The following is a 10,905-nucleotide window of genomic DNA, read 5'->3' as shown; positions in this document are numbered from 1 at the left end:
GGCCTCGCTATTTGCACTGCCGCAATTGTGCACACAGTAGGTCAGCACTGTTCATTTCGACTGGCCGTGGTATTTGTACTGTTATCTCAACAGGTGAAAGCCATTATTGTCCACACGCTTGACTGTGAAAGAAAATTAAAACCACTTTTTCCTTCTTCCTCATACTTAACTTTGGGCAATTCCTTGATAAGATTATGATTTTTGTGAAATTGGACGGGAGCAAAAATAGCAGTGCGGATGGCGGTGCTGATTCTCAGCAACACAGAGATAAGCGTGCTGTGGAAGGCACGTAGCTCACCTGCGTATCTCTTTGTGTGAGAGGAATAGAGTACACGTGGGAGTAAAGTTATCATATTTGTTTTTTTTTCTGACAACGATAACATCGTCAAGAAATTTGTAGATTATCCAAATTTTATGGGCCCATATTTGAAGTGATGAAATAGCCCTTGGCGCCTAATGGAGATACGAAATATCTCTTTTCACAGAACTAATGTAACCTGTCTTTGTTTACTACAAAGTAAAAGCTGCTTAGGAGTGAAAATTGACTTAACTGTTTGTAAAGAGGAAAAGAAATTTCCTTGCATAGGAGTTTTCGTTAGTAATTTACCATACGTCTCCGAGGCATTACCGACTTAGTCTCTGGAACTCCGCTGGCCTCTTATCCAGCTGTAGTCCAATTCTTAATAGAATTAAAAAGGATTAATGGGCTCTTTAGTGTGCTTGAGTTCAGGCCTGCTCCCCCCAGCCTCGCTGCTATGCGCATTTTTAAATCTCCTATAGTAATGACAGTGAGTGAATGCACAAGCTGTAGCCATTAGGCACATCATGTCCTGATGTGAGTTTATGAAAAACATTACTTTGCCTGTTCCCACTTAGATAAATTGTCTTGCTTCTCCTCTCTTCTCCCTCTCTCTCTGTGCTCCTCAGGGATTAAGATGTGCCCAGCCACGTTGACTCACTGAGTGAGCTAAGAAATCAACACTTAAACTGATCCACAAAGTACTAATGAGGACCTACAGGTGGACAGCTGGGTGCAATCACTCCCAAATGGGAAAACCTATGTTAGTGTGCATTCCCTTTGATGCATGAAAGCAAAATGCATACCTTATTTATCAGTCAGGCACATATGTACACATAGATAAGGCATGGAATATCTGACGAGATCAGCGTAATCGTGGCGGCTGATGAAGATAGCACCCCTTGTCACATCCTGGCACTGTTATGCACCTAACTATACAGCACTGGAGCTCAGATTCACTATTTTTTGAAGCTTATATGAACTGGTAACCACACATGGAGACTTTTATAAAGGGCTCTATTAAAAGAGAGTCAAAAAACAAGCTCCTGCCTACTGAGACCCTTTTTTCCTGTTAGCTTTGCTAAATAATAAATGAACACGGGATTCCTCATACGTATATTTGTTCAAAAGCAGCAATGTGGTCTCTGCATTATTATACGCATAGCTTATAACTTGCCCTTAAGCCACTATTTACCATTTTAAAGGTCATATTATTGTCTTCGCAAAAGCAAGGAAGAGTTAAAAGAGCACAACACATCGGAAAGGCCACCCATCGTAATGTGTGTTGAGTTCATTTTAGTGTTAAGCTTAGGATGCCCTTGGTTACCTGGAGCTTCTCTTTTCTGAGGTGGAGGAGTCTTCAGCCAGGGATCTACTTGTTTCTCATTATCTGTGTCATCTATAAAACAAACCTAAAGTACATGCCCATTCTAGATGGATAAATCTGACATGTAAAAATCTAGCTCACAGTCATAACAAGCCGGGTGGACTTTGACAAAACATTCTCCAATAAAACAAACTTATCTAACAGGGTCGAGACAAGACCTGTTGTCAATAGAGATAGCCAACCGTTTTGTTTTGCAGCCTGAAGAATGAGGGATGCTAAGTGAGTGTGTGTGCGTGTGGATGAGTGTTTGGTTCCTGAAGACAGACTGGAATGTAAAAACAACATCTCTCGTCTAAAAACAATAGTCGAGACTTGTGAGGTGTCAGTGACGACGACCGCAGCAGAGAGGTGGGAAGGTGGGAGGAGGATCCTGGGTTTCAAGGTCAACACGCTCAGCCTCCTGCAGCACGCACATTCGCGAGTGGCGGTAATATGATGGTGACATAACACTCAGTCTTTGCTGGTACGCGCAGTGGAATCATGCAACAGCTCATTTATCAGTTAAGTAACACTGGATGCATGTTATACCTCACCACTACAGGTCTAGGGAGCTGGTCTCACATGAGATATCACTTGGTGTGAAGAAAACACGCTGGGGGAATATACATCACGTCATTGCCTTCATTTATGCAATAATATCTCTGTATGAGTTCGGTTTGTTTACACATACACACATTGGCTTGTTTTTAAAAGCTCATTTAGGCCATGACTCACTCCTTGCCTTACACATGCTATCATAATCCACCATAGACTCCTTACACCTTCTATTTTACTTAATGTGGCTTCTGTGAAGAACGTTGTTAAACTATCTCATACGAGAGGATTACTATGTGTCAGTGCAGGATTAAACAGTAAAGAGAAAGAATTACACTATTTGTGAAGCAGTGTAGTGTGGACAGTACGAGTGAAAATTAAAAACCTGAGGTGCTGAGGTCACGCAGCTCTGCAGTACCTCAGGGAGCAAATGAAAGGCACTCGCTGGTGCTCAGGAAACTGCTAAGTACAGTCTAGGCCTCTCTGTCTTCGCGCCCCAGTGTGTATGTGTGTATCCTTTCATCTATTTTATGTGCATGTAAGTATGATGATAGCTTAGTGCCACTAGTTTAATGAGCAAGCACACAGGCAATATTCTTCTAATTCCTAGTTATGACTGAGGTGAGCTTGTGAGTAACTTGTGTGTGTAATACTGATCCACTAGCATCACTTGCCAAGGAAAGCTTGTGTATAATTGGCAGATTGAGGACACTCATTAGAGTACAGTAAGAAGCTGATATTATATTCAGCAACAGCAGTGACTCATTATCATATCTGTCGCATGGTCTTATCTTCTTTTGTAATTTGTGTCTCAAGCATCTCTTGAAATGAAAGCTTTTTCCTCTCCTCCCTCCCCAACACTACCGGACAACAGATGGACTGCACGCACTTTTACGATGGATTGTTTACAGTTATTTCATATAATTGTCGAACAGTGTCAGTCTGACAGTTACAACTCTGCTCTTTGCCTCTGTCCTATAATTATGTTTCTCCTTCCCCTTGGTTTGGTGGCAGATGATGACAGCGGTGGAAAAGCCAGGAGAAAAAAACCTCCTGCTGGAAAATGAGGACTGATGGCAGTGACAGGCAGATGATCCCAGGCCAGGAATCACAGAGGCATCTACCTGTCTAGACATTGAACAACTGGCTAGAAGTGGCACGTTGAAAAATGTTAACAATGTAATGTGGTTACATTTAACTTGTTGAAGGTGTGAATCACCTGCTTTCATGGATTTCACTGAACTGAGTGCTATTCAAACACCATAAAACTTAAGAGTGAAAACTGGCTTTTTTTCCCCACCATAAATATTTGACATGTAGAGGAGAAAATTCAAAGGTGAACTAATAACACAAATGGCAGCACCACTCAATCTGAATATCCCGGTAAGGTACCAGAGCCCTGGAAGTAAGGCATCTAAATGACACGTATCCATTGTTAATGTTAATGTGGGCTTTTTAAGCTGCTACGTGTCAAAGTAGCTGCTGTGAAAATGGCCAAGTGGCACACTGGTTTTAATGAGAAACTTTAAATGGTTTAAAATGTGCCTTCTATGTAGTGTTCTGCTGTACTACTCTCCATTCTCTCTCCAGTTTTTCAGGTGAGTGCCTCGCTGATCCGCAGCACAGCCAAACACAAGGCTTTGCTTATTTAACAATAAGGATCAGCCAAGTGTGAACAGCTACACAAGAGCTGGCCTAACCAAACATGACACTGATAGACATACGGACTTAACTGACATTTTAAAGCAAACCAGCAGCCCCCTGTTTACAAATCCCCGACCCCAGATACTCCATTCACAGTGTGTCCAAGAAAGGCTGGATACTGTTGTGAATCACAGGGAACAGTACAGAGAGCAGCTTCTAAACAAAATTAACCGAATGGGTAATTTGATGTGAATTTCTTGCATACTTTCTCAGGAGTCCATTTAATGTGCAGTGCATGCCAGTGCTTGTAAATGTGCTTGTGCGTGTGTGTCTCAGAACAAATGGTAGTGTTTGTGAAATGTGTTGTACTATGTGCATGTACGGATGCTGTGTGTGTGTGTGTGTGTGTGTGTGTGTGTGTGTGTGTGCGTGTGTGTGTGTGTGTGAGAGAGAGAGAGAGGCTACAGAAACAACAGAGGGCAGGATATAAAAATCCTGATTGTTTCTGAGGGATTATCCTTCACAATGCACAGCTTTATCAGAAAGCCTCGATTGCTGTAACAAGACACGCTTGCCCTGGGTTTGCCCAGCCAAATACTAAGAATCCAGCAGCGAATCACAAGGGGGGGAAATGAAGAGCGCAGAAAAAAGAAACACAGGGGAGAAGGAGAGCAAAGAGTCGACACTAGATCGAGTGAGTGGATTGAGAGGGAAAGCGGAGAAGAATACACAGAATAAGGATGGGAGAGAAGTACACAGAGAAAAGCAGGAGTTGAACAACTTCAACTGGAGGCCATGCCTCAAACAGGGGTTTGTTTTCTGACAGCGATCCCTCTCAGGAGATTTGGCTGGAAAACATATTGCAGTTATAGAGCCTGTCCAAGTTGCGCAACATGTGCTTCAGCACCATGTGAACAAAAGCTGCTGTGCATCATAGCATGCTGTGCTGCGACTGTTTTGCGTGGCATAGCCTAACGCAGGTCCACTAAGCTTTTGTATTAGAATACTGATAGGCCCTCAGGCTGAGATTTAAATGTAAGCAAACATCTGCCAGATATATGAGGTTTGGCAGTGTGGAGGAGAGGTGCTTTTTATTGGATCATTTTATTTGCTTCCTTTTATAAGACTTTCTCAGTAGGATCAGGTTGCTGTGCCTGATCTTACCAAACTCTGCAAAGGGGAGCTGTGGTTTTGGCTGACTGTGGAAGGGGCTTTAATATGCGCACATTGTAGAAAGTGGGTTTGGGTGTGCAGAACGTTGTGTGAGGCCGTGTGATTAAGCGTAGTCATATATTCCAGTGACAGCTTCATTCCTTTCACATGTGAAGAATATTTGTTTAGATTTGCAAATTTACTTTAGATAATTGTTCATTTGTTGGTTTTTGAAGTGCCATTATGTAACCTCGTTGCATGCTTGTGTATTACAGAGCACAGTGATACATAACTGTAAATAACGAGATGGATGTCATATTTGTGCACATATTTCTCTGTAGGGGAGTATGTGTTGATGTTGAGGTGTTTGGTGTGCTGGCAGTGTGCAGATTTCCTTCACACTGAGCCAAATGGACAGACTAAAGTTTTGCAGCAATCCCAGCGCAACATGCTAGTTCTCCAAACTTTGCTCTCCTTTGGTCTTGCACTGAGAATAAGAGATGATACTTTTTGCCATTTTATGTGAATACACCCCTGCTGACTCTTTGCTTTCCCTTTTAAACCCAGGAAAATGGAAAATGCCATGTAGATGTCTGTGATCTTAAACTATGATTGGCTAATATAACTAGTAAGATTGCGAACATGATACTGTTGTCTTAAAAGCAGTTACTCTTAGTCTATATAGTATATACTGTTTCGGTTTACCGTGGGGGTATTTTAAAACCGTTGTGGAACTATGCAAACACAAGTGGGGTACTGAGCAGCCAGCGCTATTGTTTCAGACCTACTCAGGATTCTTGGGATGTCGCTTTGCCTCAGCTTTGACTCCACAATTCACACCACACACCCCATAGTGTGCTCAGATTTTGTTTTAACCCGAGGTCTAGAATAATAAACTGCATTTTAATTAGGCTGATTTGCACCTTTTCTTTTGCTCTTGAAAACAGTCTGCTAAAAAGAGGCAAAACAGAACAGAAGAGATGGTATTTCGTTTATGCAGCAAGATGAAAGCTGTTTATCTCTCATCACGGCTTTTATGAACGGAGCAAGAAGGGAAAAGTTCAGACAGGCAGTCAGATGACTCAAGCAGCAGTACTGTAATCACTGATTCACACTAAAAATCCCATTTTAACTGTCTGGAATCTATTCAGTGAGATGTCAGACCTAGATGCATGATGTTTGTAAGAGCAAACCCGTGTCATATGGCCATGTTTGTAGCTTTGTGTGCGTTTGCAGGCTGTCCTGCGTCATCTCTGCTCTGCTGTGTTTATGCAGAGGCTCCATGGATATAGAGGGACAGCAGAATATCCAACCCCTCCCACTGTCACTTGATATTTACGGGAAATGGATCAGATGATTGGACAAGTTCGCTTCTACACATTTCCCCCCAAAGGGAGCTGAGCCAAGTTCATTTACTCTTTCATTCATGCCCGCTATGATGCTGTCATCTTTATTCATTAAGGATGTAGTCAAGAGGTGATGAAGAGTGATGCAGAGTTAAGCTAGTTAGTTACGCCAAACTGGCTAATAAGCAAATTTCTTCATCTTCACTGTCCCTTTAGATTTTTCCACACTGAAGCCAATGTCATAATTATGTTTAAGGTGAAAACTCCACAGTGCTTTTGAAATTTGCTAGAATATGCTGGCGAATTATTGCCGTGTAATAAACGGAGCAGGGTGAAAGAGAGGTTAGGAGATGGTAGAAGATGACAGATCTGGAGGGAGAGAAAGAGAGAGGGGCCCGTATCGAGTGACACAGAATACAGTCTGTGTTTTCTCGGTGGACCAGAGAAGATGCAGTGCAAATGAAGCATGCTGCACCATGGCAGCCTCTGCTTTATCTTTGCACCGTGTCTCTGTGTGTTTGCATGAAAGTGAAATGACAGGGGCCTTTTTGAGGCCTCTGTTGTCTCATGGTTCCAATATGTTGGGAGGACTCCATCCACTAACAATTTCCAAAGATTACACTAGGATAACTTTAGCCACGAATTTTTCAAATGTATCCGTTTGTATGGTAAAAGCATCCTGCTAAAATACAGAACTCATACTGACTTACAACATGTAAGCAATTATGTTTGATGTCTTATGTTTTTCAGCTTTGTTTATAATGAAAGTAACCCTCTGTGGTGATTTCATGTCACTTCACGACAGGCTGTTCAGTGTGTCTGACCCACATGGCTAGGGCCTCCCCTTGTGTTTAGTGTGCAAAACTACAAATGAGAAGGGCACTCAGAGAGTGCATCTTCCACTGAGACTATATATTTCACAGTTTCAAAGAAAGTGATCTGCAACATAAATTACAAGGTTCTTTTTTTAACCACACACAACCTTTTCACCAAGTAATGCAATTTGCCTTGCTGGTCTGTTTTTGTTTTGTTTAGATTTTTGTTTTTCAGCCCAGGGTCTCAGGTCACTTCTGGGCTGGAATAAGTTCCAATATGGTCCCAAAGAGATCAAATTTCAAGCTGGGATATTATGTCCTTCTATTTACTGAATGCTACCACTTTCACCAATGAATAATGACTCAGATACTACAGATACTTTAGGTTAGTAAGAGCTAAAAAGTTTCAAAAATAACCATACGTACATAAAAAAAAACGCTTTAACACCTTTAGCTGAACTATAAGTTGTTTGACTTTACACTCAGACACAGAAGAAGACCCTTAGACCCCTCAATCACTGCATATATTTAGAAACACAAATCCCCCTCTGTTTTTTTTTTTGGAAATCTCAATACCATGACCATGAGCACTTTCTTATTTTGGGGTCACTGTTGCTTTCATGTTCCACATCTTGTCTAGTTCTCTCTCAGCCCTGGGTATTTCCCTAGCTCCTTTTGTTCCTCCTTTTTGATGTTGCTATCTCTGGTCTGGCTACATATATCATTACGGCCTGTAGAGGTTGTTCCTATGCTGCCACGATTGGCGTGTCTGTGCTGTCTTTCAGTTCAGCTTTCTCGTGCCATTCGTGGGATTTCTCGAATGGTGATGCAATACAGGGGCCTGTCCACCCATGATGGTTCCACTTCCTGTTCCTTATTTTTCAGGTTTCTGCTGTTTGAGGTATTCACTAAACGCATGATCAGTTGTGGCCATCTTCCTGTAACACTCACAGATCTTTGTTGTTTCATCCTGGATAATGGTTCTGACACTCACTAGTCCTCGGCGACCTTACTTCCGCTTTGCATGCTGTCTCAGAGAAGGAGCTTCCTTGTCTTGAAGTCAGTGGGGACAGAGTCTTGGTAAATCTCGCACTTGATGGCAACTTGTGCTGTGGTTTAAAGTTGGCCTACAGTCTTGTTCGAAGTGTAAAAGTGGACGACCGGTCGATTAGAACTTCCTTTTTTTACACAAAGCGATCGAGAAGATTTTTTGAAGGTACGTGTCTAATATACAAAAAGCCCCGTCTGGCCTTTATAAATTTTTGTGTGTATTTTAAGGCACCGCCAGCGATTAACTCTAAAAATAGTTGTCCTTGGTTAAATTTTCGATTTTGAGCTTTCAAATTTCCTTGTACGAACTTCCTGCTTTAGGTTCGGTTGTCTTCGAAAAATGCTTACTAGAAGCTGCCTGATTTTCCCAATTCTATTCTTCACCGGGAAATCATTAGGTAAGTGATGCAGCATTGTAAATACGTATTTCTTTATAACCAATATCTTATTTTCACTCTTTTTTTCTTCTCGCAACATCTGCGTCATCGTTTCCTGGTTCTTTACTTAATGTTTCCGTTTGCTTTTCATTTTCTTCTTGCTTAACTTTAAAATACAATTAACTTTACGGTTCCCTAATTACTGTCTCGCAGCATGTCATCAGATAAATGCTTCTTGTGCCGACATTAAAACCCTCGGTGGATTCACGTTCAAACATGGATCACTTCCCGAGGGAAGTAAGATTTATGTCTACGACAACGGGGTAGGTTGGCCTCTTTCAGACTTTAAGTGAAAGCACTTTAGGCTTCTCCCTTTTACACCACAACAGGTAGATCTATTTGATTTGCCGAGCCCCCAAGCTTGCGAAGTGAATGTGTAAACCACTACTTTACGTACAAAGGCAGCGAAACTTTCATCAGAGGGGGCAAAAGTACAGATATTATTTGGTTTTGTAGAAATACACAGATCTGTGTTAAATATGTAATATAAGTGTCAAATGTACTCATAGTAAGGAAATAAACGCAGGTCTTTGAATAATAAATAAATACATAAATAAATAAATATTAGTACATGTGAATGCAAACTTTTTTTCTTTTTATTTTGCCTCCATACATAAACAGAACAGTGACTATAGTCGGGGATTACAGTGGGATTCGGGAGATGGGGGAACCCTAAAATCGCTTGTAGTGGCGCAGTGAGGAGAAAAGAATCACAACATTTCTAATTTAAGGTCCAGTAGATTTATAAATGATGCAAAAATTGCATATATGTCTTCCCCAAATCCCTGTGTGATAGCTACACCAATATGATTGTCTTTTTCCCATCAGACTGGTTTAATGATTGTGGGTGTGCAGTGCTGGGGAACAAAAATTTCCCTCAAATGTGTTACGCGTAAAGTAACAAGCCTGTTTTGAAAATGTTTGGAGTGGACAGTACAGATGTTTGTGTTAAAATATAATGAGTAAAAGTAAAAAGGGGTCAGAAAAATGAATACACAAAGTATACTTGAAAATTGTAACAGTATAATATAAGTAATAAGTATTTTGTACTTTGTTACTTTGTTACAAAGTATTTGTACTTTGTTACTTTCCACCTTTGACGTTTATTTCTTTTTCTTTTCCCAACAGACAAGTATTGGCCATGCTGAACTGCGGAATCCACCCTCCATTAGGTTGTCATCTGAAGTTGTACACATGGACAACAACTCAGTGACGACAGTGAAGTGCAGAGACATCACAATTCAAAGCATAGTTCTGGATGGATTGAGGAAGGTACTTGTATGAATTAAATCAGAGAAAGTCCTGTTTAGGGGTAAATCTAAAATGTTAACTCGTTCCTCTGTTTCTTTTTAGGGAAAGCCTTTTGTCAAAGAACACTGCACCTATTTCAAAATTATCGGTAAGGCAACCTATTTTTATACTAGAATACATTAATAAATGTTTTCAAATTTTAAAAAAAAAATGCCTCATGTTTATATAATATACTGCACAAATCAATCATCTCCTTTTCTTAAGCTGATGTCACAGCTCCAATTAAGACCGATCCCAACGAGTCACAGGCGTTGCCGACCCTCATCTGTGAGTGGATCCCGTGTGCTCATTTTATTGCTTTATTGCATAGCTGTTGTTAGTACTATAAATGGATGTGAATGAATTATAACTCAAGTGTTTTGTGTTAATACAGATTACATTTTGCCAGCCATTCTAGGGATAATCATAATCATAATTGGGATTGGTCTTCTTCTCCACAACTGGAAAGCACATCTGGAGTGAGTTCTATGGCCTTGGCCTGAAAAAATCAAATTATTATTGCCATGTTACAGATTAACTTATATAATGTTTTGCAAAGATTAATAACTTTTTTATGCTTCTTTTTGTTCAGGCAGCAGCACAGTGAAGCCAGTGTTTCTGGGTTTATAATGTACCTACTGACTTGCCTCCAAAAGACAGGAGAGGGACAAGAAACTAGGTCTGTCTTACTTTTAACATACTGCATGTTTCAGCTTACCTGCTTACCAGAAAGTATGTGAATGTATTTGTGTTACAGGTAGTTAAATCCCCTTCAGTGCCTCCAACTTAACATATAAAAATGAATGAATATTAAAAGTTAAAAAGGGCCACATCATTGACAATAATCATTGTACTTTGTTTAACACTTAATGTTAAATAAACTCATTTAAACTGGATGCCCGTTGATGTCACCGGTGTTAATTTAGAAAATGCTTCTTTTAAGACCCGATGA

General features: G+C 40.6%; 1 protein-coding gene across 3 annotated transcripts in view; it reads left to right on the top strand.

The window, feature by feature from the left end:
- Positions 1-10,905, top strand: part of LOC308411130 (uncharacterized protein) — a 123,732-nt gene that overhangs the window by 109,935 nt on the left and 2,892 nt on the right. Inside the window, exons 1-8 of one of the 3 annotated variants that reach the window (XM_080904894.1) lie at positions 7,977-8,392; positions 8,548-8,624; positions 8,817-8,926; positions 9,792-9,935; positions 10,017-10,062; positions 10,179-10,241; positions 10,348-10,432; positions 10,546-10,632. In XM_080904894.1, the coding sequence (XP_080761020.1) occupies positions 8,567-8,624; positions 8,817-8,926; positions 9,792-9,935; positions 10,017-10,062; positions 10,179-10,241; positions 10,348-10,432; positions 10,546-10,632 (593 nt within the window). In that variant the 5' untranslated portion in view covers positions 7,977-8,392; positions 8,548-8,566. The other 2 variants (XM_080904896.1, XM_080904895.1) reach the window with 2 other exon arrangements.

The sequence above is a fragment of the Rhamphochromis sp. 'chilingali' genome (assembly GCF_963969265.1).
Source record: "Rhamphochromis sp. 'chilingali' genome assembly, chromosome: 15".
Classification (NCBI taxonomy): domain Eukaryota; kingdom Metazoa; phylum Chordata; class Actinopteri; order Cichliformes; family Cichlidae; genus Rhamphochromis; species Rhamphochromis sp. 'chilingali'.
This window is presented reverse-complemented; position numbering and strand designations above follow the sequence as displayed.